The sequence below is a fragment of the Petromyzon marinus genome, chromosome 2 (assembly GCF_048934315.1).
Source record: "Petromyzon marinus isolate PM22_M1 ecotype Great Lakes invasive population chromosome 2, UKy_Petmar_22M1.pri1.0, whole genome shotgun sequence".
In the NCBI taxonomy this organism is placed as follows: Eukaryota; Metazoa; Chordata; class Hyperoartia; order Petromyzontiformes; family Petromyzontidae; genus Petromyzon; species Petromyzon marinus.
In genome coordinates this window covers 2,465,751-2,492,646 of record NC_133668.1, presented here as the reverse complement: position 1 = coordinate 2,492,646, position 26,896 = coordinate 2,465,751, and the positions used below count along the sequence as shown (strand labels likewise).

Here is a 26,896-nt window from a genome sequence, read left to right as displayed (position 1 = left end):
CACATTCCCTCTCATCACTTTAGCTCATCACGTTCTCTCTCTCGACGCAGTCGTGTAGAGTTCCAGATGCGATTCCCGGATAGCCAAAAATCGCGGACAGCAACTTTGTGACCAACGAGGGAAGGAATACCATGAAACGCTCATTTTCTCGACCTCAACAGGAGATAAGCCGATTAGGGCGTTGTGTGGGAACGCGCGGCCACGATGGCAAATGAATTCGTAGAGTGGGGCATCCACGAAGGAGCTCGTCAATCGCGGCCTCGTCATCCGGCACTTTGTTTGCGGACCACCTCGGACACAGCTCTCCCCGGTGGCTGCCGCGGTTTGGTTGGCGGAGCGCGCCGGGTCGGTGCCGTGCCGGGTCGGTCCTGGCGCCCCTCTCACCTGCTTGTGCACCTGATGCAGCTGCTCCACGTTCTTCTCGAGGAACGCGATCCTGTGCTTCTGAGCGATGCTCCCCCCGGCGTCCTCGTCGGCGTCTGAATTCTGCGAAAAGGTGAGTTTCACGAGGCTCAAGACGTGCGCGGCGAGCAAACGAGAAAATTACCAGGTAAGGCCCACTGAGCTGTGTGGCTCTTTTTCAGAAGCGACCTGGCCACAAATTATAGCTCAACGAAGTGGCTCGTCACGTGGACATTTATAGCCGCCAAATACACTGAACGCGTGTAGATTCTAAATGCGGAGGAAAAAAACGGAGGATCCGGAGAGAAATCAACGCAACCACGGGGAGAGAGACACGCACACTCCAAATATACAGGCTTCAGGGTCGGGGTTAAACCCATGCCCGCCTTGTATACCAGGCGAGGAACCACAGCTATCTGCCGTGTTTCTGGCTGTGCCCAGTGCCGGATTTTCCCAGTAGCAAAAGTAGCTATATATGCTACGGGCCCCACACTTTAAAGGGCCCCGCGCTAAATGCTTTCGAGCTATCAATTCCGGTTCAGTGATTCTGCACTTGCTCTATTACTATAGTACTATACCGCCTTCAACTTTTACGAACGGCTGGGTGTTTAAGGTTAGTGATTTGTCGTATTATCTGGCTGTATAGCAAATGAAAAAATACAATAACTTTACTGTGCAAGTTAAAAATTAGTGTTTTAATATTTTCGTGTGTTTTTTTTAATTTAGGGCCCCTTTATAACATCATGCTACAGGCCCCGCACTGAGCTTAATCCGGCACTGGCCGTGCCACTTCGTGTAGCTCAGAATAACGTCCGACGGTTCGCTCCCGCGTGCCGGGAGCTTCTCCAGGCACTGGCCTGGCAGCTCGTGCGCGGCACCAACCGCAGGTAACGGCCGTGGAAAAGCCGCGCAGCCGTGCCACATCCGTACACGTCCTTCGAAAATGAACCAGCCATCAGACACGGCAAGGGAAATGTTAGTGTCGACTACTCAAGGCTTTGTTCAGCACTCCTTGTATGTGCGCTGCACTCTCCCCCCGTGATTGTTTTGTCGATCGTGTGGCGTTCGTTACCCGCTTGAGTTTTGCCGACAGGTCTGAAACGAGCATCTTCCTTAAGTTGTGCAAAGTCTTCAGCTCTTTGGCCTGGAGGAGACAACACAAACACCATCACTCTCAAACCGTATCGAGCGTCATTTGCACCCCAAAATGTATCACCATAAAAGAAGTTCGCCAAAGGCAAATATGGCACGGGATCCAACCGCCACTTACCACCGACTCTTCCAATCCTTTGAGCTCCTGCTTGGCCTGCTCACGACCGTCATTCATGACACTGCCATAACGTACACGGCAGAGAATGAAAACAACAACAACAACAACAAGCAACTTTTCATTTTAGTTAAGCAAGATTAATCGAAAATCCGAAGCCGACGAGATCAATACTGGGTGCATCTCAGCGGCGACAGCTCACGCAAGCTTGTTGAGTTTCTGGCTCTTTTCCTCCTCCTCGACCTTCAGCTTCTGGTAATCGGCACGCAGTGTGTCCTGTTCGAGCGTGTGGCACCGGTTCGCGCTGCGAGAACAGAGAATGAACATCCGTCAGGGGATTTCCTTGGTGCAGCAAAGAAATAACGAGAGAGCATTCGTCTCTCTAAATGGGGTTTCTTTTTTTTTGGCAAAAGCGCGGTTGCTTTGCGAGACACGCACAAAATGGCAGACAATGCACTTTTAAAAATTCAACTTCGGATCGTAATAACGTCTGATGGCGCATCGTGCGGCGAGTTCAGATGCGGTTCTGCGGCCGTCTGGAAACGCTCTTCCCTTCCGATATTGGGAAGCCACTGGAGCTATGCACCTTTAAATCATCTAGATTGAAAACGAATTTCTTCAGAACTGCTTTTCCGTGTTTAGTTTGTTGTCCTTTCCCCCGTGCCTCCGATCAGCATGGTTGGCTACGTACGGTGAGAAATAAATTCAACACACACACACGCATACAAGGCGACGTGCACACAAACACTCGTGCGCGGGGCGGGGGGGGGTGGGTGGGGGGAAAGGCGCCGCTTACTCCTGGAGGCGGTCGATGAGTTTCTGCTTCTCCTCGATCTCATCGCGCAGGCGCGACAGCTGCTTCTGGTGCGTCTCCCTGTGCAAGGCCATCTGCTGCTCCAGTGCTTTCTGCGGGGGGGGCGGGGGGGGTTACAGCCGCGGCGCGGAGAGCCGGCGGCTGACGGTCAGCGGGAGAGAGGCCACACGGCAGCGCGGGCTCGGGCGCGAGAGGGCGACCTCCGTCTCGACAGGCGCGGGAGGGGATGGGGGGTTACACGCGCACCTGCATGTTCGTGGAGTCCTGCAGCATGTCCTGGTGCTCCTTCTCCTTGTCCTTGAAAGCCGTCTCTTTCATTTGCTCTGCCGTCAAAAGAAAATAAGAGCTAGCGATAAAAATCACGGCGGTCGCATCGTCAGCGGCGACGGCGAGGCTCCCTGAAGGAGACGCTCAAAGATGAATTACGAGATGGCGATGATTCGTTCCCACTCGAAGCCATCTGCAGTCCTGTTAAGCCACTCAGGGTTGTCTCAACAACATATATTTTATTTACTGAGGACCCTCACAACGAATTCTTACAGACCGTGTTGGCCAGAGCTGCTGGCGAGGATCTTTAATGGACGATGTTCAATGCCAGATACTTATTTAACGCCGAGATGACTGAGGACAGGCCCAGGATAGGTTCAGGGAGCACATGCCACCGATTCTGCACGTACTGGACATCTGTGAAAACAGAGCTCATCGGATCCTCCAGTAGAAATAAATATTCTGATTCTGATCTGACGTGGTCAAGAATTGGCCCCTGGGTCACTGGGACTCTAGCAAGAATCACAGAACCGCCATTCCTCAAAAAGGTTTGGCCCAAATATCACAATTGAGGCCAGAACTTGCCACGCTCGACAGACCGATCCCACGGCCAGTGCACTGCGGCCACTCGGGATGCCCAATGATGATCATCACAGTGGGCGATTTTATTCTTGTGCACGGTGACAGGAGCTGAATGCCAATGCCGTGGTGTGCTAGCCACGGCGAGAGGTATAGTGTTGCTATTTATCCTCTAATCGAAGGAGCGCAGACCACAGTGGTTTACTCTGGGTGGGAGACAGTGGCCTTCTCGTAGTCCACCTGTTAATCTGTTTCCGTGTTGCCTCAAACGCAACCAATACCGCATTCGAGGGGAAATATCGTTAATTATAACTGGGATAGTGGGGGCGATGACCCCCGGGCTCACCCTGACTGCTGATGTTGGCAAGGTCCTCGTTCAGGCTGTCGACAGTCTCCTCCAGCAGCCTCTTCTTCTGCTCCACCGTCTGGACGTAGTCGCTCATCGACTTGATCTTGGCCTCGTGCTGCAGCGATACGTTCCGACAGAGTGAACACGCGTGGACCAAGCGGAGGCGTCGGCAATGGTAATAATCAACAACGACAACAACAACAAAAATGACACGCAGGCTCACTGCGCGCTCCCGCGAAGCATTGTGGGTAGCGGTGTACATCACGTGGTTTTAGTCCATCAAGGGGGGTGAGTTTAAACGAGCAAACTCTGAACCGGTTTCAACGTTATCGAGCTCATCAGCAGAGTCGGGCTTGTTAAACACATTGCTTCTGGTTGCCCAGATGTTCCTGGCAATAGGCCTTCATATAAAAATATGCATCGCATAAACCTTAATTATATTAGAGTCGATATAACGGAAGAATACAAATACGTTAAAAGCACGTTGTAAATGTCAATTGTGAAATTAACTCTTGGCAAAATAACCATCTCTTATCCATTATGTATGAACGTCAATTCTACTGTCACTCTGCCTGCCCATTAGTGTGATTATCTGCTTACTCCTTACCTCACCCGCATCACAATAATTTGGCACCTTCGCTGGAATTGTATCGATCCATTTCATCAATGTATTAAGTGTCATTACAGTTGCCAATTTAAACGCCATTACGCATTCGTTTATGTAACTACAGAGGCGCAGCCCTGCAATGTCTCACTGACGCTACTGCTGGCAGAAGGCCCTCCACTTGAGGGAGATCTAGACAGCCCCCTCTAGAGGCTATTTGGTCCACTCTTGTGTGCTGGTCAGACATCTGGGACGAGGTTTGAGTGCCCTAATTTGACTCCAGCAGACCTGATACCACCAGCTGGACAGAGGCGTGGGGATTTTAAAAACCTGCACCATTAATCGGCCATTTCTGATATGTATGTATATGCATGTTGAATTTATTTCGCACCGTACGTAGCCAACCGTGCCAATCGGAGGTGCGGGGGAATGACGACAAACTGAACACAAAAAGCAGTTCTAAAGAAATGAATTTTCAAATTGGATCATGATTTAAAAGTGCATAGCTCCAGTGGCTTCATAATATCGAAAGGAAGAACGTTCCAGACGGCCGCAGAAGCGCATCCGAAATCGTGGCGACGCACTGACCATCAGCGGGTGAAGTATGGTCAAATAACCGCCACGACCCGAGTCGTTCCAGCTCGCCCGAACGTGCGGTGTACGTGCGTGCGCGCGCGTGCACGGTGGTGCACGAGAGAAGCCGAACCTGGGACACCAGCAGCTGACACCGGGCGAGCTCCTGCCGGCTCTCCTCCGCCCTGCGGCCATTCTCACTCTGGGCGCTTTCCATCTGCTGGCAGCGCTTGGACAGCGCTGCCACCTCGGCTTTCACCTTGCCGGCGTAGAGGCGCGCCGCCGCCACGTCCTCGTCGCCGCCCGCGCTCGGATCGGCGACCTGGGACGGTGTGGGGAACGCAACGTCGCCGCCGGGAGAGAGAATTCGCCGGCACGGTCACGCCGACCCGCGCAGGGCGTTTCGATCGCAAGCTCCTGCGCCGACCGATTGCCAACGAGGCCGGGATCAGTCGATGGCGTTCGCTCCCCGTGCGTCCAGGTGAAGAATGAAAATAGATCAACACGGCTCTCTGCTCAAATGAGCAGTGGGGCAATATTCCGCTCCGTTGTGTGTTGCGGACCACGCGAATCGGAGGTGCGGGGGCAAGGGCAACAAACTAAACACCAAGAAGCAGTTCCAATTAGTTTTTTTCAACCTAGACGATTTAGAAGTGCACAGATCCAGCGGCTTCCTAATATCGGAAGGAGGAGCCTGGTGACCATGAGCCAGCGGTGGAAACCCCACACTCCTGCTGCAGGGCTGAGCGCCTCCACAGGGCCTTCGCCGTCGTCTCCGTGACAACGCGGTAGCGGATTTTACCGTCCCCTCCGGAGGGAGCATCGGAACTGCGCGCTCAAGCGGCACCGACGAAACCGCCGTTGGTGGGGGGTTCAAGCGTCGGCGAAACGGCACCTTGAGTTCGTTGCTGCCGACGGCAACGCCGATTTCCCCGAGGTCTTTGACGAGGGCGGCCATCACGTCGCCGACGCGCCTCTTCTGCTGCGCGTTCACGTCCTGGAGGTGCCGGAACTCCTCTTCTCTCGTCGCCAACTTTATCTGAACGAGTGAAACGAGCGCGTCTCGGACGTCGTCGCGCGCCGACACGCTTCCGAATGCACAGTGCTGCTGCGTTACGATAATTGCAATGAGCGTGGGGATTCAATCGACAGTGATGGGTTAGGGCAGGATATCGTCGTGCCCAGTGTTATGAAACAATCGTCTGTACAGTATATCGATATTCGTTTGTAGTATGAGTCAGCCTGCATGTATCCAGTTCGTCAACAGAGATCACAAAGTGACCACTGGAAGGCTATGGCAATGAATGACCTTAGACCTTCAAGGAATAAACATGTCTCGATTAGAACCTACAGGATCACAATAAAGGCCCTTAGCAGCCCTTCGCACCAATATTCTATGCAAAGCGATCTCACGAGTAACTTGGTTTCCATTACAGCTGCCTTCACCTATCCTGTGAAGGGGTTCTTATCGGTCCAATGAACGGCAATGGGCGACGTGAACCGACAGGTGACGCCATAGCTCTCAGAGGTGATCTTTTGCGTTCCATTCACGCGGAGATGAATGTTGGACGACACGCGGCACAAAACCCGAAAACCACATCGGAGCAACCATGCGGCACAACCGGGGACTTCCACGCAGCGACAGGGATGAATGAATACCCCAGGGTGCGACAGGGATGGGTGAACACCCCAGGGTGCGACTGGCACGGATGAACACCAGGATGAGTCTGGGATGAGTGAACACCAGGGTGAGTCTGGGATGGGTGAACACCAGGGTGAGTCTGGGATGAGTGAACACCAGGGTGAGTCTAAGATAGGTGAACACCAGGGTGAGTCTGGGATGAGTGAACACCAGGGTGAGTCTGGGATGGGTGAACACCAGGGTGAGTCTAAGATAGGTGAACACCAGGGTGAGTCTGGGATGAGTGAACACCAGGGTGAGTCTGGGATGGGTGAACAACAGGGTGAGTCTGGGGTGAGTGAACACCAGGGTGAGTCTGGGATGGGTGAACACCAGGGTGAGTCTGAGATGGGTGAACCCCAGGGTGAGTCTGGGATAGGTGAACACCAGGGTGAGTCTGGGATGGGTGAACACCAGGGTGAGTCTGGGATGAGTGAACACCAGGGTGAGTCTGGGATGGGTGAACACCAGGGTGAGTCTGAGATGAGTGAACACCAGGGTGAGTCTGGGATGAGTGAACACCAGGGTGAGTCTGGGATGAGTGAACACCAGGGTGAGTCTGGGATGAGTGAACACCAGGGTGAGTCTGGGATGGGTGAACACCAGGGTGAGTCTGGGATGGGTGAACACCAGGGTGAGTCTGAGATGGGTGAACCCCAGGGTGAGTCTGGGATAGGTGAACACCAGGGTGAGTCTGGGATGGGTGAACACCAGGGTGAGTCTGAGATGGGTGAACACCAGGGTGAGTCTGGGATGAGTGAAACCAGGGTGAGTCTGAGATGGGTGAACACCAGGGTGAGTCTGGGATGAGTGAACACCAGTCTGAGTCTGAGATGAGTGAACACCAGGGTGAGTCTAGGATGAGTGAACACCAGGGGGTGCAACAGGACCCATACCGCCTGCTCCTGCACATCCTTGCTCAGCGCCTCAAACAAGAAGGTCTTCTCCTCGGCCTCCTGATTCTTCTGGTCGTAATTGAGGGCGAGTTCCTCCAAGGCCTGTAGCACCTCCTTCACCTCCTCCTTGGCCGCCTTGTTGTCGTTCTGAAGGCGCAGGAGCTCCTCCTGCCCGAGGCTCTGCTCTCGGTGCGACGCTATCAGGAGCTGACCGGAAAAGCGGGGTTGGTGGCCGACACGGCACGGTGACCACACCGCCAGTGGTGCAATAGGGCAGTTCGGGAAGATCCCCACCACCACCATTATCATCATTAACCCCACCGTACACCAGACGTTAAGTGGAGCTGGGCCCGTCCGTTTACTTACGTAGTCGATAGCCTCACTGATTATCGGTTCAATTGCTTGATGACATCGAACATAATTAGAACATAATCTTACAGTGGGGAAGGGGGGTTTCCTATTTTCAGGAGGCAGGGTGTTAGGGCAGCCGCTACTTTGAAGGTGCCTGAGCAAATTCGAGCACGAAAAGGAATTCGATTGCAGATTTTGCAATCGAATAAGTGGGCCCAACTCGAGTCGTGAGTAGGTCTCTTGGTGGCCCTAAGGCTGAGTGGTGGACACCTCAACATTCTTATGGTGGCGGCCATGGGACAATCACCCCATTGGCATCACACAAAATAGTACGTATTTTATGGACCCCGCAGAGTTGATGGGCCAAGTCAAACTCCCATTGAGATGAATTAATGCATGACTTTCCGGCTGTGAATTAAGCAATCTGACCACATTACCACCCAACCCGGTTATATATCAGTATTATTATACATTGCTATGTTATAAGTACCATTATGCATGGGTGGTTAAACATAATGGGGGGGGGGGGGGTTAAAAAATAACAACAGTTTATTGGATTAAACAAAACTAAGTTGAAAAAACGGAATGGGTGCGCAGTGAAATCAATAGCGAGTGAAAATACCTCCTCCTGCTCCAGCAATTTCTGCTTCAGCTTTTCCACCGCCTGGCTCTGTTGATTGATCTCCTCGTCCTTCAACAGAGCAAAACTCTGCGTCAGAGAGACTTAAACCAACAGGATCGAACAGAGCAAGCCACACGTTCAACAGACCCGATCTATCACCAAATATGCCGGCCCATTAGAAACACAAAAGTCACTTTCTTTCCTATCACCGGAGATGTGTCTCCGTAACCCCACGGTTGGCCATTTCCTTCATAAATATCGCCGTACGCTGCGACAAATCTACGCTACGACCTAAACACCGTTGGTTCTGAAAGAGTGGAGGAAGGAGGCTCACGTGACAATGACTCCGCACATACGGGCTCAGGTGTATTTTAGAACGCAGTTCAAGAATCAGTATCTTTATTTTAGAGACTGCAAGAGGAATCTGGCGAGCTACGAAGCTCTTCTTCACAGACGTCCCGCCGGGGCACGGGGCCGAGTTGACCTGAGAGCACCGGGGGAGTTTTGTTCGAAGTTCGTGGGTGAATTGGGGACCTTGGGGCACCGATCGGGGCCCGGGTCGCTTCGGCGAAATGTCGCGGTACTCGAATTGTAAATACTGTCGTGGGCTTACTCTCCAACACACACCCGGTGTGTGCTGTACTCGTTCACGATTTTTGCCACGTTCTGTTTACGTGACAAGCCTCACTTATTGGCTGTGTCGGGTGGTGGCGGGTTTAACGACGCATTCGTATTTACGCGATTGAACACAAACAGACCTCTATTATGGATAATATTGCTCGCGAAAGCCGACTACTAATACGTGTTAAACTGGGGCCCTTTGTTTGGACACACCCGTTGAGAGCTATGACGCCCAGGGCATGGTCAAAATTTGACAAATTCGATTGAAATAGTCCTCACCAACTATGTACTTAATTGGAAAATGTAGACATCCTTACCCCCCCCCCCCCCCCACTGTGAAAACCTGGAAGGACCCCTCCTGAAAGAGACTCAGCGAGGCTTTCCTGGGGTAAACGAGCGTCACGTGAATAAAAATAATAAATAGATATGATACATGGGTGAGCAATGCCGATTTATCTCTGTTATTTGTTTCCTCCCCCTCGCTCCCTCCCTCTCCCTGCATCCCCCCCTCCCTGTCCCCACCTCTTCCCCATGATACGGCTGTGAACTGATGGATTATGTTGTCATCCTCGTAAAATAAAGTTCTTATAAAGTTTGGACTTTTATCTAGTTACTTTGCTCGCTTAATGACCATAATAGACGTGATTTAACCGTCACATCAAACTCGCCGTTCACCTCCGTGCTGCCTGTACACGACCCCACGCTTTGCAGGCACGTTGTACTTTGGCATTACCAAACTTGGCCCAACAACCCTCGCATCAGAGCTCACCCACTGCCAAACAATTACAGGTGCTGCCGTATCAACGGTATCAGCACAACTCCACCAGCCACCTCCTGTGCATTGCAATCCGCCATCACTCCCACAAGGCCAGTCCGAGGTGCTGCGCTAAAACGACTGTTGGGCAGTTCATCATCTCTGTTAGGGGGCCAAGGAGCCGGCGGTTGGAATTCCACATTGCCATGGTTGAGGGGCTTGGTCTCTTCGTAGGTACGACGACTGCAGACTTCCCGCGTTGACCCCTGGTCCACAAAGTGTCATCACAGGCCTCAATAGTCTAGAAGAAGGCTGCTCAGCTGAAATGCTAAGGTCGACCTTACCTCTCAAACAAAAAAAGAACCCAACTGATTTTCTGTTCAAACGAGCGTTGAGGCATTGCTGCTCATCTTCTGTTCACAGCCCTGAGGCAGTGGTGGAATATTCCACAATACCAAGGCAGGGGTGAGTCTATCCATAGAACGGCCCACTGTTGACTTCCCCACAAAGTGGTTCTCATTTCATGGGCCCCCTGAGGGATGATGGGCTGAGTCAACCCTCCTAACAGAGCTTCACCTCGGAGCCTTCCCATTGCGAGCAGCCCACCCTACATACGCCCAGACACACGGCCGGGTGACTTTTCCTCCCGCAGCGAAGGTCCCCCGTTTTAATTTCGACTTAACCCGTTATTCCCCGCCTGTGTGTTAACGGAGCAGTGCATTTTCATTCCCGAAGCGGCGGCGGCGGCGGCGGCGGCGGCAGCAGCAGCAAAGCGAGCTGAGGGCCCCCAAACCACCGCCCACCTTGTCGTCTAGCTGGCTGTAGAGCTTCGCGATCTCCTGCTTGCACTTCTGCGCCTCCTCGTCGGACACGGGCCTGCTGGTCAGGCCGAGGCCCGGGGAGGCCGGCACGGGCCCTGGAGGGGCCTGAAGGCTCTCGCTGACGAGAACCTTCAGGCTCCTCCAGTCCTTCACGTCGAATCGCTCCGACTCGGGCACGGACTCGCCTGCCGAAACACAAACACACACGCAGACACACCCCCGCACCACACTGATGAGTAGCAAATCAAAGGAGCAGGGCGAAAGCGTCTCCCGCGCATATCGGTCCCTCCGATTGGCACGCTTGGCTACGTACGGTGCGAAAGAAGTTCCAACGTACATACTGTACGTACATAAAAGTTTAAAGTCATTCAAAGCGTGAAAGTGCAGAGTTTCGGCACCGCACTGGCTTAACGCAAGCATAAATCTGGACCGGTTTTGACGTGCAGTGTCTCGTCAGCAGAGTCAGGCTTAACTAGGGTTGCCACCTCTGAGGTGCACACACTGGGACATATCAGAAGAGCTCATAATACCAGGGGAGAACGGACACACAAACCGACAAACACCCAGACATTGAATGTTTAACGTTCCGGCAAGACGTACAGACTATCCCAGGACAAGGTGCCTCAACAAGAGGATGATCCTGAGAAGAAAAAACTAAAATAAGGCAGTTGCCAATTATCTTGCTGGGGCACAGAAACACCGGGGGACTCGGTGAGGGTCACGTGGGAGGTGGGGACTTGAACTTGGAGAAACTTCTGCCACCGGGAGACTATAACAGAGGAATGTACTTCTGGAGGCTATTTGCTAATTAAACGATTCTACGTGTACATATTTACATAATTATGAATTCATTGAATATCTGCCGACTCTTCCAGGAGATCCCCCCCAGGGGACAGGCAGGGCACCAGACTGTGCACAACGCTGACCTCATCTGTCTATAACGACACGCAGAGACAGAACTGAACCGCAGCCTTCATTGACTCTGCCGTGAGATGTAAATGTAAACACAGTTCACCAACGTCTCACCGCGTTCTCCACGAATAGGGCAAACTGTAACAGTGGCATGCAAAAGCGGGCTGAGTTTTGGGCAGTGGCACTTCTTAAAAAATACGAGATGGGATATTCTAACTTCAAACCGCAGAGATTGGTCACAGTGTTGCGCCGTGGAAATACTCGGAAATGCAGGCAGTTACACGTATTGTACGAGGATATCGTTTTCCACGAGCAGACGCTGGGACGCGTACGAAGCAATGCGCGCATTATTCTTCGGAGCGGAGAGCATAAAAAAAAGCCATTACGCAAATTGTTAGCCCATCATATACGTTACACATTCTGCCGCTGATTAACACGACCAGCCAACTCGGCGACAAATCACACCGTGACGTGCATGACAGCAGTTCATTGCCGAGCGTGCCGCTTGCTGCCGTTTGAAGACGCGAGCGCGCGAGTGTCCGGGAGGGCGCGTGGCTGCGCAAGGAAATAAAATATCCGACCCCCCCCCCCCACCGCCACCACCGCCACCACCGCGAGACTCGTGAAGGCGCGGAGGAGCAGCGGACCTGAGCGCCAGCGTTTGAGCTCCATTTCCAGGCGGTGCAGCAACGCCCGCAACGTCTTGTTCTTCTCCTTCTCTTTCTCGTACTTTTTCCTCCACTCGTCGGCCGTCAGCTCCATGTTGATGGTCACCGTGTTCTTGATCGTCTTCGCCCTGGAGGAGACAGCGGCGCGAGCCCACAAGCGCCGGTTGTTGATTTATTTTTTAAATGGGAACGTTTTACAGAAACGGAACAACCGCGCCATGCCCGATGCACGTTTCGTGAACCCTTGTATGGCAAGCGAGGGAAAGCTACCGCAGTGTACCGGTTAGCGCACTGGATTTGCGATCCAGAGACATCCACGGTTGGATTCCATCTCTCGGCGTGGCATTTGAAACAAATCTTCTTAATTAACTCATGTCCCCAAACACCTCCCTCCACCTCTGTCCACTCAGCAAAATCCATAGGTCACTCTCACCTGGTTAAGGAAACAAACGCGACTTGACCTATTACAATGCTTATGGCCAGAGCTCCCTCCCGTCGGAGGCCCTTCCGCCAGCAGTGGCATGAGCGAGGCATTTGCGGCATTTTTTTTATCGTGAAGTACAACTTTCCAGTGCTTGTTTATTCATTAACCTCCCAATGTAACCTTTCATTGTTTACTGCTGGTTGAAAGGGAGGCTCCATTTATTTTATGGGAATATTACTTACTTGTTGCGGATGATTAATTTAACTATTACGGGAGCGCAAAAGAGTCCGCGCATTTAAACGGCCGCAGGGAGGGGTGGTGGAAGGAGGATGCGTAGCGTTCCAGTAGGCCCCGAGTGTGATTTATGACCCATGAGCAGCCTCGCTGAGTAAGTGATGGGTTCACCAGCACACAGCATCACGGTGACAAAGAACGCGTTGCTCCCGTGGAGATTACGAAGCCGTCTCAAACATGTTCGATCGAGCATCGTCGTCACAGATTTCTACACAAACATGTGGAATAAAAAAATAGAATTAAAAAAATGTCAATGCTCATTTCCATGGACGACCTCCGAGGCTGTGGTGGGAATCTCAGTTGCTCATGGCGGGGACAGCACCGCGTCAATAAGATGACCACCGCCCACTGCCTACAAACTGGTACCTAGTTTCAGGGGCGGAGCCAGGATTTCAGGCCGGGGTGACATTCAACAAATTTTAATCTCAAGAATGATTAGAGAGTCAGGCTGTTGAACTTAGACGCCATCGGTTGGCGACACACTCTGACAATGCAGTTGCACGGAGTCCGCCAGACCGAGTGTCGTACACTTACACGCAGAATGTCACCCCTGTCACCCCCCCTTGGCTCCGCCCCTGCCTAGTTTAGATGGAGTCGGCACCCAACTGCAATCTAGACACACGCTACCTTCCGAGATGTTTCCGTGAAGTGCGCGACTGACGCGAGTGCAACCAGGTCGTGGTGGTTAACCGAAAGTCTGTTGAATTCGGTTCGACTTTTGTTTTTAAATCTCAAGAAGAACTCTGGTCAGCGTGGACGAGCAGGCGAAATGCCCTCTTGATCATCCTCTCTTGGGCTGCCTCTGGTGTCGGAGGCCCTGCCGCCCATTAACAATGCGGGCAAGCGATTGAAAGGATTGCCCATGTGCTTTGTTGTTTCATCCACCGGTCATCCTCGCGGCAGCAGCGGATTTTGGCCGCTAGACATCGAATAAAGACAGTCACCGCGTCGCGTGCTTTTGGGTGCGCTTCTGTGGCCGCCTGGAATGTTCTTCCTTCCGATAATAGGAATCCACTGGAGTGATGCACTATGAATCAAGATAGAAGACTAATTTCTTTCGAAATGATTTTTTCGTTGAGTTTGTTGCCATCCCCACCCCCCCCCCCCCGCTCCTCTGATTAGCGCGGTTGGATACGTAAGTTGCTGAAGAAGTTCAACACACACACACGTATGTAAAATACACACAGTCTGTACACATTGTGGAGTAAAACACCACTCCGGAAGCACTCGATCTGAGCAAGCACAGGGCCACCGTGCCAGACACACGGGGGTGGCTGCTCGACCAACGAAGCGCGAGACCACCACCCCCCCCCACCCCCCCGGAAACGCCGCTCGACGCTCGCGCCGCTCCCTACCGCTGGCCGAAGAGCAGCGTGGACTTGGTCTCGGCCTCGTTGTAGATGGACGGGGAGCAACAGATGATGACGGTGGTGCGACAGTTTCCGCCCAGCGAGTCCTGCAGGATGCGGGTCATCTTGCTGTCGCGGTACGGCACGTGCGTCCTCTGCGCGCGCCACGCACGCGGCAAGACAACGCAGACCGCCGGCCGAGCTTCAGCGACGTTGGGAACCTCCCGCCGAGCGGCGGTAGCGAGGCACGGTTGAGTGACACGTCATCCGGTGGCCGAAACGAAGACATTCTAAAGGTCGCACTCGTTAACGCGCAAAGAGCCCGCCGCACGAGTAAACCACGATGCCTCGCCGATCCCGTCGAGGAATATAAACCGTCATCGCGTGAACTCCGATCATCCTCGCAAGCAGCTGCAGCGGCTTTTGGCTAGCCATCGAACAAAGACGGTCAACCGCATCGCGCGCTTTAAGACACGCTTCTGCGTCCGTCTGGAACGCTCTTCTTTCCAGCACTTAGGAAGCCACTGGAGCTAAAAAAAAAAACACACAGCACGCTCTCGTGCGATTTTCACACGGGTCAAAAAAAAAAATCGCTAACGGCCGTAGCGACGCGATCCCGGAACGAACACGATCGCGGACACGTACGGTGCCTTCGGCCAGGGCGGCGATGACGTTGCCCAGAGCCGACAGCGACTTGTTGATGTTCTTGGCCTCATCCAGCACGGAGCCCTCAGCCCCAGTCTTGCTCACCTGCAACAAGGAAGCCCACGCATGCCGCCGTGACGATTCACGCATGCGACCGCAGCCTGCCAGGTCCCTAACAGGTTCACGCACGGCCCTCTCCGCCGATCCACTGCTGGATGAGGGCCTACACCACGCCGTGTCAGGCGGTCGTGGGGGGTTATCTGACCGTACTTTGCCACGCCGGTTTAGCGGGGGTTCAGCGAAGGCAGCGAGCAGAGATGTAAGAGCACAGAAGTAAAGTGGAAAACAATAGATTTTTTCCACCCTGCAACTACCATCCGCTGCCCACAATTTACCTCCAGCTGCATGGACTATTTTGCCGAACAGTACAAATTGTGTCCCAGCGGGATTGTGCCGGGTGGGAACGATGTCAGTGTCAATGCAAACAAAACATTATCCCGCAATGACTTTGGATAGTCAGTGCTCTTTAACCGTGTGCATTCGTGGAACACGCCTGGGAGGCCGGCGGATCAATTCAATGTGTGAGTGGCGCTCCCTCAAAAAGTGAGGCGTAGCCAGAAAACTGCGGTGCAGTAACTGGGTTACCGGTCTGCCTGCAATGACATGTGAGTCCTATCCCATCACATAAACGAGTTGTTCCTGCCATCGTGTTTTTTGTTGTTGTCCTCCGATAAACTAAATCTCATCAAGGGACCGATCGAACACCCCCCAAATGCAGGAACTTCCCGAAGAGAGAAAAAAAACCCAGCACAGCCTCAAGAATAGCTTGTGTTTTTTTTCCCTATGCAAATGGACAATTCTCAGCAGGTTTGATAACGACTAAATAAACAACTCCGCGGCGCGTCCACACGTGACGCATTCCGCCCGGAGGCCTCGGGACGTAAATCCGTATCGGGGGAGCGCCTGCCGTGCGGGGGGCTTCGGCTTGCGGTCGACGCAGACGTCTCAACCCCCCCCCAGCCCCGAGTATCCTGCGGGGTTCCTCCCTGGCCGCTGACCTTCTCGCTGCCAGCCAGGTCCACCAGGTAGAGCTTCCCGCTGAGCTTCTGCTCCGTCTCCACGTTCTCCTGCTTCACGTTGATCAGGAAGATGCTGTGGCTGCGTGAGCTGTGCTCGTTCATGTCTAGATTGGCGAATAATAAAATAAAGAGATGTACAAAGCAGCCCCCGCTCCCTCGCAATGGGACCCCAATCAGCGTGAGCATTCAAAGTCATGTGCACGTGAGTATGTAGAACTTCTTTCGCACCGTACGTAGACAACCGTGCTAATCGGCGGGGGAAGGATAAACTAAACGCAATTTGACGATGGCTTCGTGCATTTAGCATATGCGTCAGTAATACAGCACCAAGCTAACACGGAGGCGCGATGATTCACACATGAACATGTCTGCCAGTAGGAGGCGATGTTGCTATGTGGTTTTATCCATTTATGTAATTGGCGAGTAAATATTCAAATTTGGCAAATGCCGTTTCAAATAACTTCTGCAACGTCCGTGGTATTAACCAGGGCGGCCGCTAAAGCCCAACTGCAAACCTCTGCTACAAGCGGCGAACAACGCTACCCGCTCAGCCGCGTCGCTGCCACGTCCCACGGGGCATTTAGCCATTCAGTTGCGATGCACTCGATGAAGGAAAATATTTATTCGGACAAGATTGATCTGTCACATGAATCATCACCAGCCTCCCCCCCCCCCATCTGCCTGTAGAGGTCCACTGCTGGACAAAGGGCCCCTCCCCCCTCAGACGACGCCATTCCCCCTGCGCCTCTGCTCGTCAACATCCAAAATTAGTCGGGCCCAGTTCCTCATCTCGTCTCTGCATCTGGCTAGTGGTCTGCCCCTCACTCCTCTACGCGGTTTGTGGACTCCATTCGGTCATTATCTGCGTCCACCCACTGCAGACGTGCCGTGTGCACGTTTGTCATTCCCAACGCTTTCCTTCCCATTGACCACATTTTGTCTAGCCCTCCAATCCATTCATCTTGCCCCTATCTCCCATTGCGACGCCGAGTATATATCTTCCACGTGGCACGCTGGGGCTCTTCTCAGCTCGTGGGACAAGCCGGCTGTCAGAGACGATGTTTCTGAGGCATAAGTCATAACAACATAGGACACAACGCGTGCGCAGTCATTTATATTTTGACAAAGGGACGGTGCACTGCCTGGCATTATTTTGCTTTCCGAATGCAATCCATCCTGATATCATTATTTATTTACTCTCTCGTAGGTGGTGGGATTATGTTATTTGGCCTAGGCAAACCGGTACGTTGATATTCTCCAAACAATGATCTGATTTCGTTTGGAATAAAACTAAAAATGGTTCACGATTTATGATGACTTCCTGCCAAATCGAACATCCTGAAAACGTCTTCAAAACACAGCGAGATAATTACTATGGTGAAACGGTATTGCCTTGGCACACACCCCTCTTTCTATAAATCTTATCTTGATAAAGTCTCACTATTGAAGCCAAGTTTTCGCACATATTATACATCTGATATATATTATATATCTGATATATCTTCCATAAATTCCTTGTCTTTTCATTATATTCAAGGCTGCCTCGGTATATATAGAGAGTAAAATTTCATTATCAATACGGCAATGCACACAGTGATAGGTTTAAATTTGACATCTTCCGAATAAATCCTCTCAGTACATGGACGTGATCTATTGTATGTGTGTATGTTGGACTTCATTCCCACCGTACATAGCAAACCGTGCAAATTGGTGGTGCGGCGGAAGGACAGCAAACTAAACATTGTATCGTCTTCTAAGTCAGTGGTCCCCAACCTTTTTAGCACCAGGGAGTGGTTTTGTGGAAGACAAGTTTTTTCACGGATGGGGGGGGGGGTTCATCATTGGGTCTTTCCCCCTTTTCAAAGAAGCTCTCCAGTGACGTTTGTTTTTTACTCATTTTGGCTACTAGGGGGTTAGAGCTTGTGGGCTTACTCACTGTGGCTACTAGGGGTTAGAGCTTGTGGGCTTACCAACACTGTGACTGAGACAAGTGCACAGTGTGGGAAAGAGGCGCGAACGGAAGTGGTAAATAATAAAATAATGGGCGGGCCACGTGCGGACTCACCGCTCACCTCCTGCTGCTGTGCAGCCCGGTTCCTAACAGGCCACGGACCGGTACCGGTCTGCGGCCCGGGCGTTGGGGACCCCTGTTCTAAGTGATGCCTGTTTCTGTAGGGCAGTTAAAATCCAGTACTTTGGTTAACATGTTCGTTTAAGTACTTGAGTGAACAAGTCAAATGTCCAAGTGATGGGTTCGAGTCTCTCTATTGGACATCCACTGCTGACTTCCCTGCGCAAAGCGGTACCTATTTTATCGGACCCAGAGAGATTATGATGGGCTGAGCCAACCGCCAACCAGGATTTGAACTCTGCGACCCTTCCAATTGCGAGCTGCGAGCTCTACCGCTGGGCCACCAGGCCCAGAGTTGTAAACAGCCGATAACACATTTGACAAGAGAGTCGTAGATTCGATAGCTTTTGCAATCGATTTTGTCCCCCCCCCCCGCCCGCCCACTCCATGTTGAAGAGCACAATTAGATAGCGTTGTTTCCCGAAAAATTCCACCTTTTGTTTTTTTTGTTTTTCTTGTAGCCATCGTTGTGTCCCTCTCCGTCCGTAACAACGAGACCAAGAGCTAGCTACGTCGTCCACGCCTGGGGCGCTTCGTCTCTCTCTCTCTCTGTGTGCGTGCAAAGTGCTCTCAAGATTTCCGAGCGCTCTTCTGCGTCCGTGGCGCTTAGTGAACAAAGAGTCGTTGTGCTGTACCTCTACGCTGCCAACGGCTACGCTGCTTGGCTGCCTTCACACGAACTTGCACTGACCGGCTGTGGTGACGTACGATCAAATAATCCCCCACGACCCACATGGAGGGGTGGGGAGGCCCTCACCCAGCAGTGAATTAACAAAAGGGCACTACGTGTAAGAGGGACTCCTCAACTTATAAACGAGTTAGGTCTCAAAGGTCTGTTCGTAAGTCCAACTCCACTCCTGTCGATTCCAAACATGTTGTACGAAATGTACGCTAAACACGAGGAATGGCTTTGAAAGTTGCATCATCTCCTGTAGATGTGGATGCCACCATCGCCATCTATTGAGCGGCGGTTGAACTTAACGACTCTCGATCCAAACAGGCATGTGGACATACGGGGGACAGGTTTGTTCGTATCTCTGTAAGTTTGTAAGTCGAAGGTTCGTAAGCAGAGGAATCCCTGTACCCCGATGTTATCCTTGAGAAACTGCGCGTAATTAATGACGGTGGGTTGCTGCGTACAGACTTACTGGTCACAGCCACGTGTCTGTTGGCTTTGCCTTCATCAATCACGTCCATCACCTCCTCCGGGCTGGACACAAACCTCTCCGTGCACCCCTTGGGAAAGGCAGAAAAGGATAAAAAAAAACAATTGCACGCGCAGCCACACACTTTTCATAAAGTAGAAATAAAATAGAACTAAACTGCACGAGGGAGGGCTTCTTTGTGTGATCGTTGGGAGGCAGTTAGTTGGCAAAATTTCCCAACGCCAACAAAAATTTGCATAACGTTCCCATTGTTTCGTTGAAATTTACAAGTTTGAATTCACAAGTTTGAATTTACAAGCGCCCTTTTAAAGGTCCGGCGGACGTGAAGGCCGGTCCATTACGCTGTGTTCATGGGAACGAGCCGATGCTTTCCACATCCCTGAGAGCAATGCTCTTGTTGCTGGAAACACTGGGAGAAGCACAAAATTCACGTTCCTGAAATTTCCCCAAGAACCCCAGCTCCCTGCCGGAAAAGAAAAAAAATACTCCCCGAGGAATTGTTTAAACGTCCAAACGCAAGGTGTTCGAGAAAAAAAAAGACTTCTGCCCTGAGATTCTTGAGAGATTATTACTATTATTTTTTAATGGGCAACACAATTTTACATCTTGATTGTTGTCTTTTAAACAATTCGCATACTACCATCTGATGTTGAGAACCATGCTGTAGTGATCATGATCGCAAACAAAATATCATCACCATCCATGGTCATCCACTTCTGGATGAAGGCCTTCACCAATCCGCCTCCATCTCCCATGACGCATCAATTCACAAAGCCCAAAAAGTATGCATGTTGAACTTGTGCTTTGTCCAGTCGTAGTAATTGTTCGGAGTTAAAGAAAGCATTATATTAATAACAGGACAGTTGAGTTTGCGCTACCGAGCATAACACGTATGCAATAGGTGAGTCAACAAGAACCAGCCGTATAGTCTCCTGTATGTACGTTTGTTTGTTGAACTTCTTTCGCACTGTACCTAGCCAACCGTGCTAATCTGAGGTGCTGTAGCGAGTACCAGCTCATACATTGAAGGCAATCCAGGTTGTGGAGGAGGAATTTCTTTTATAAAATGAATTAAAAAATATATACATTTATGTTGCCATCTGGCCGCGCGACTTTAATTAAATGCTTTCCAAAAGCTTACGCTAAATCATCGGGGAAAAAAAGACTTACACGCTCCTGGCAAGCCCTGACCTTTACGTCATCGAGGAACAAGTTCTGGTTACTCACCTTGACATACGGCACCCTGTTTTTATCTTCGTGCACCGACAAGTTCGTTTTTGAAACTGCAGGCGGGTTTTTTTTTTTTAGGGGGGGAGGGGGGGTACAGTGAATAAATTGAAGTCAAGCTTCAAAATACAAAACTTTTCCGAACGTAAAAATAAAATCAAAAGTGCTCCAAAGGAATGCGTGCGTAGTGAGTAGTGACGATGTGATTGTTATAATTAAAAATAAACTCACCATCCAAGAGGTCCCTTATCTTGTCAAGGTATATTTCAAAGTATGAAACCTGCAATATGAGCATTGAAATCCTATTGAAACATTCGTGCCAAGTGCACAGATAGGACACAATCATGAATGAGAAATTGTATCTCTCTGCTGTCATCTGCCTTTGCTTACCTTGATGTGGAATTCAAGATTTTCATCCATGGAGTAAATGTAGTGGAATATGTCCTTCACTATTCTTGGAATCACACCCATATGTTCTGGGTCATGCAGCACTCCCTAGAGATTGGCAGGTGACACATACATTTAATTCATGACGGCACTATGCCTGTTACTGTAGGTACGGTCAAGTTAGTCTGTGCCATGGTGTGACAGATGGTGCGGTGGATGGTGGATTGGCCTTCATAAATCCTGTGCGATTTGAAAACTAAATTGAATGCTAACAGGGGTGCCACGTTGGTGAGATGTTAACTATCTCGCCTGGCATACAGGAGGTCGTGGGTTCGATTGCAGCTGTGACATATGTATATTTGGAGTGTGCATGTTCTACCCGTGGATTTTTCTGTAGGTGCTCCAGTTTTCCCCTCCACATTTAGAATCATGTGCTTCGAGTATTTGGCTGCTATACATTTCCACGTGATGAGCCACTTCATTGAACTATTTGTGGCCAGGCCGTTTCTGCAAAAAGAGCTTTACGGATCAGTGGACCTTACTTGGTAAAATAAAACATTGTTTATAGTTTAAAATGTTTTCTTCAAGTTTACATTTATTGTTATTTCTTTACTTGTGCCTCGATATTTTTTTTTCCATTTTACCCATCCATCTTTGCTTTGTATTTCTCATTTGCACTGTAAAGCGATCCGAGTTGCCGTTTCAATATTTAAGAGGCTCAGCAAATGCAACTCCTTACTTTAAAATGTTTTCAGACTTCATGGAAAAGACCCCCTTAGGATTTTTGTTGTGACATTCAGGACAAGATAATGAATTACCACGGTGTACATTTCACTTTCATAATCAAATCAAACTTTGAAGGCTTGCCTTGACTGCTGCCCCTTAAGTGGCATGTGTGTGTCTGTGTATGTAACTGGGTCAGAGGAATCGCTTACCTCCATGGTATGTGTTTTACCAGAAGCAGTCTGCCCGTAAGCGAAAATTGTTCCATTATAGCCTTCGAGAACATCTGTAAAATGCATGAAGCAATGTGTCACGAAGCATTCTAAGCAGAGCTTACGGTGGTAACAACATAATCTCTAGATGAGAGCTTTCTTGGTGAAGGGGGGCCATGCGTGGTACAATAAAATCACAATTTAATTCACTGGACTCTCCACCCCACGTGACTTGCCAAACCGGGTTGTTTTTTTTTGTTGTGTGTGTGTGTGAAGTTCCTCTGTCAGGTGTGGCTTATTAAACGAGGGGCAAGTTACATGTGCAACGACGAAGACCGTCGAGTTCACGTGCCGACCGCATGTGACAGTAACGCCTGTTTGGCTGTGGCCAGAGGCATGGGCACAACGACGCTCGCGATTCAATGCCGCGTCTTCGGGGCGCCGTCGCCACTCACCTTTAGTAATCTGCCTGGCGCAGGCGTTGTACACCTGCTCCTGCGTTGTCTCCGGGTGAAAGACGCCGTCGTAGACGTACGGTTTATTCTGAAAACGCAGCGAGAGTCGCGGGCGACGCTCGGGCAAATCCGAACGCGGTGGCGTCGCGTTAGCCAATAATGGGCAAACGCAACGCCCCTTCGTAATGATCTAAATCACGAGGCCGGCTCGTCGACGCCGCACTCGCAAAGCTGCGGTGTGCGTCATCGAGGACACGGGGCTGACACCTGCGACGAGCGCCCGGGTTTAACGCGCTCCTCCCACCGTGACCTCACTCGATCGGCGTTCGTTGGCACACGCAGACACTCAACGACGTAAATGTGGGGGGGGGGAAGGGGGGGGGGGTGAGAGTCTGATTAATAATTTTAATAAATGTGTCGTGAAACCCTCCTCCACCCGACACAGCCCATTAATAGAGTTGTCACGCAATGAACAAACGTTGCCAATGTGTCACCGCTTCAGCGGCACCGGCGTGTTGGAGAGCACTGCTCCGGAGCTGTACCGGTAATCAAATTGACATTTTTTTTTGTTCACGCGACAACTGTATTACCGTAATTGGCTGCGTCAGGTGGTAGAGGGTGTACCACACAAAACACACTTTATTTACGTTATCTGACCCAAAAAGCTCTCCGCGAATCACATTGGTCGCGAAAGCCAAGTGTTACGTTTAAAGCAGATCCTCTCTAAGCAGATCCTCTCTAAAGTCAGATACCCAAACGATATTGGTAATGCCCATGCTGCAACAAGATGTGTTCTTCCCTTTTGAGACTGCAGGAAGCGCAATTGCCACAGTGCACAGCTGAAGCCGTGCCGATCATCGCTTACCCACACGATGGCATGGGGTTCTAAACACGTCTCATTACAATCTCAAGACATCTAATGGGAATCTCAAAACATCTCATGGGAATCTCAACACATCTCATGGGAATTCCAAGACATCTCATGGGAATCTCAACACATCTCATGGGAATCTCAAGACATATCATGGGGTTCTCAACACATCTCAAGAGCAGCATCACTCCCAACACCACCAGCCAGGACTAAGGGGCAGGTGTGATGCACGGTAAGTCCAATACAAGTTCCTTTGTTTAACCAGGTGAGAACCCACAGGACCGTGAGAATCTCATTTTCCAGAGTGACCTGGCGACACCTGGAGGGGCACAGTCTGAGCCTCCAGACACAGGAGCTTATCAACCACCTCATACCCTCTACCAATTGCCCATGGTCGCCAATGTCCTCAATGCAATGTGAATGCCCCACATATGTTGCATACCATCAGTCCATCGGGTGAATCAATAAGCATCGTGTCCCAGGTGAATGCCTTCCATTCAGGTGAATACCCAAATTACCTGCTTAATGCTCTTAACCCACACCGCCACAGGCACATACTCCACGTGTACACATTCCTCACGTATGCCTTGTTACCCTCAGCTCGATTGCTCGATGTCTCAATGCTCGATACCTAACCTATTTCTGCAAGCTCATTTCGCTACATTTTCCCACTACCACGCGTCTAACCACCGACTCCAGGTCGATGCCCCCATACCTCGGGGTCAAGGCCTCAGCTGAGCCCCATATCCGCCCATCAGTCCAACGGGTGAATACCTCGGTAGTCAAGGCCTCAGCTGAGCCCCAAGTCTGCCCATCAGTCCATCGGGTGAATACCTCGGGGTCAATGCCTCAGCTGAACCCCATGTCTGCCCATGCCACGGCTAAACATTCCCTTCCGTGCCCTCGTCCGCCAGGTGTATCGTGCGCCTGAGTCTCATTACGCACACGCCGTGTATGCCGTTCGAGCTGACGTTTGACGCACCCGTGGCTTTGTTGTGATGATTGCCGGTGCCCGAATCCCCCCCCCCCCCGATCAACTCTGTGCTCTCTGCGCATTTGATACGTTTGCTCATACCCATCCCTATCGCTGGAGATTCCCATTCCCATCGCTGGCGCTAATGCCACCCCCATGTCCCCACCCGCCCCGCCTGGTGCCCCCTCTCACCGAGACGATGACGGTATCGTTGCCTTGAAACTTGGCGATGAATTTGTCTCCCCGCGCCTCCTCCGAATTGTTAATTGGCCGTACGCGGCACATCACCTTGATGTTGCACTCGGCAGGGTCCGCCATGGCTGGGAGGCTGACGACTGCCAAAACTCACGGACCGTGGGGCAGTAGCAGCAGCAGCGGCGGCGGCGGCGGCAGCGGGCGGCGGCGTTACGAGAGTCCTCAAGACGACAGCGCCCGGACGCATTTAAACTCCGCAAAGCCTCCTGGCGAGGGCGGGGAGTTGTCCACGTGGAGGCGGAACCACGTGGAGGCGGGACTCAACGTGCGAGTCACAAAGCAAGAGCAGCAGCAGCAGTAGCAGGTGTCATGCCCAGAGAGGGCAGGGGGAGGTAAGGGCAGGTGCGGCACCCAAATGGGTGCAGCAAAAAGCCCACAGGTGGGAGCAAAGGGAGGACACAAAGACAAAGATCCCCCGTATAGCCTTAACAGACTGTTGGGGCAAGTGATGTTAGCAAGCGCCTCTGGAGGCCGGCACGGTACGCCACGCCCGACCGCCTTTGTCTCCCCCAGTTTGAATATTTACAGTACCACACCAGGTACTCATTTTAGGTTGAGTAGACCTAGGGGAGGCCCGGGACCGCTTCAGATAATCGTCACTGGTGTTGCCCGTGAGTGGGAATCGAACTCGGCTCGCTGGGTTCCGAGCGCAGCGCCCTAACCGCTACACCACCGCTCCCCACCAGAGGGCACAACAACAGCCGCCATTCGCCACTAGTGGCGAAGACGTCATCACGATGCTTGTGCCAGGCTAGGTGCACGTTGAGGCCACGTGAAGTGTCGAACGCCCGCTAGCAGGGAGGTCACGGGGCAGACCCAGCAGGTGCCACGGGTCGACTGACTGAAATGAGTGGCCGATGTACCACCTGTGCCCCCTACTGTGCCAACTTGCTGCGCTTTAGCCACCCGGCGCTCCGCTCTTTGTTGTTGGAGAGCGACTGCCTCCAACTACCCAGTAGCGTCCTTCACGAGCCTCCTCCACAGAGGCCGATCTTGACACCGCTGGTACCAGTCATCGGCAAGTCCACTCAGCTCCACATCTTCCTGTACCACATCACTCCATCTCTTCCCAAGCCCGTGCCGAGCCCGTTTAACCCCCTCGATCCGGCCGAACAAAAGCTGTTTCGGCATGCGGTGGCTGGGCATGCGGGCTACATGACCCAGCCAGCGCAGCCTTGCCTGCTGGAGGAGCTCACCGATGGGATTTTGTCCAGATCTTTCAAGGATATGTGAGCTCCTCATACAATCCAACCTGGTTAAACCCAAGATGGATCGTAGTCAGGCCAGCCTAAAAGTTTTTAACCGGAGAAGATGTTCCATTAGGGGGTCCACGTTTCGCAAGCGTAGAGAAGGGAGGAAATGACTGGCCGAAAAGACCTGAAGCTTCGTGCGGAGCGACAGACCAGGTAGCTTCCACACAGTGTAACGCAACCGATGAAAATATATTGCCGCTCGACTGATTCGGAGTGAGACCTCTGCTGTCAAACCGGAGCCGGTCATGAGCACACTGCCCAGGTATGGGAAACTCTCCACTCTCTCCACAACTGCCCCATCACCAATTGGGAGTTGTGGGGGTAGCGTGTCTGATGATACAAAATACCCAGGCAGGTGCTTAGTTCTGGTGGGGCTGATGGTAAGTCCCTACCTCTTAGTGGCAAGCTCCAGGTTCAGCAGCAGCACCTCCAACTCCTCCTCTGAGTGAGCAGCAATTACCAGATCATCGGCATACATAACGTGGTTGAGCATTAGGGAGCCAGCCCTTGACCGCACCCGGGCATCGATCAGCCTCCCATTGTATCTGTACCAGATGGAAATTCCTCCGGTACAGCTATTGAAGGCTTCACGAACTACGTGGTCAAAATAGATGTTAAATAATGTGGGAGCCAGAGGATATCCCTGTCGCACCCCAAAGTGAACAGGGAATGGCTCCGACTCCCGGCCACGTAGTTTTACCCGGGCCCGCTCACCAACAGGAAGGTCCTTAATGATTGTGAGCAGCGGGTCAGGGACTCCGAAAGCACAAAGAACAACCCAGAGCCCAGGCCTACTGATGGCATCATAGGCCTTGACCAGGTCAATAAAGCAGAGATGTCGGTCTTGTTGGAATTCCCAACACCTCTCCTGTAGCAGACGGATAGAAAATATGGCAATTGTGCAGGACCGCCCTTTCCTGAAACCACATTGGGGCTCTGCAAGCCTCTCCTCAGCGTGCCTGGCAAAGCGATGTTGAATAATCCTTGCAAGGATCTTTCCCGGCACACTGAGGAGTGAGATGCCCCTGTAGTTGTTACAGTCTGTGCGGTCCCCCTTCTTAAAGAGGGGGACCACCAGGGCATCTTTCCAATCCTGCAGAACCCGTCTAGTGGTCCAGACTGTTGTTATGTCATGTAGGGCAGTCTGTGCACAAACGCCACCCTCCCTCAGCATTTTGCTTGTGAGATCATCTCTGCCCGGTGCCTCTTCCTGGTCTCAGGCTCTGGATCACCTTCAGTACTTCCTCAACAGATGGCACCTCAGCCAGCCA

The 26,896-nt window shown here is 51.8% G+C and overlaps 1 protein-coding gene across 1 annotated transcript in view; it reads right to left on the bottom strand.

Moving 5' to 3' along the window:
• The window catches only part of LOC116949592 (kinesin heavy chain-like), a 30,601-nt gene extending 6,012 nt beyond the window's left edge, over positions 1–24,589 (bottom strand). Inside the window, exons 1-23 of the mRNA XM_032967057.2 lie at positions 24,310–24,589; positions 22,274–22,361; positions 21,819–21,892; positions 20,887–20,991; positions 20,728–20,776; positions 20,497–20,552; positions 19,252–19,339; positions 15,952–16,076; positions 14,894–14,998; positions 14,255–14,403; positions 12,161–12,309; positions 10,584–10,786; positions 8,406–8,474; positions 7,433–7,639; positions 5,751–5,894; positions 4,989–5,177; positions 3,676–3,793; positions 2,730–2,806; positions 2,466–2,575; positions 1,872–1,973; positions 1,673–1,733; positions 1,475–1,546; positions 385–486 (exon numbers count right to left, since the gene is read on the bottom strand). Coding sequence (XP_032822948.1) covers positions 385–486; positions 1,475–1,546; positions 1,673–1,733; positions 1,872–1,973; positions 2,466–2,575; positions 2,730–2,806; positions 3,676–3,793; positions 4,989–5,177; positions 5,751–5,894; positions 7,433–7,639; positions 8,406–8,474; positions 10,584–10,786; positions 12,161–12,309; positions 14,255–14,403; positions 14,894–14,998; positions 15,952–16,076; positions 19,252–19,339; positions 20,497–20,552; positions 20,728–20,776; positions 20,887–20,991; positions 21,819–21,892; positions 22,274–22,361; positions 24,310–24,435 — 2,568 coding nt within the window. The 5' untranslated portion in view covers positions 24,436–24,589. The remainder of the gene's footprint in view (positions 1–384; positions 487–1,474; positions 1,547–1,672; positions 1,734–1,871; positions 1,974–2,465; positions 2,576–2,729; positions 2,807–3,675; positions 3,794–4,988; positions 5,178–5,750; positions 5,895–7,432; positions 7,640–8,405; positions 8,475–10,583; positions 10,787–12,160; positions 12,310–14,254; positions 14,404–14,893; positions 14,999–15,951; positions 16,077–19,251; positions 19,340–20,496; positions 20,553–20,727; positions 20,777–20,886; positions 20,992–21,818; positions 21,893–22,273; positions 22,362–24,309) is intronic.
• Positions 24,590–26,896: the final 2,307 nt, after the last annotated feature.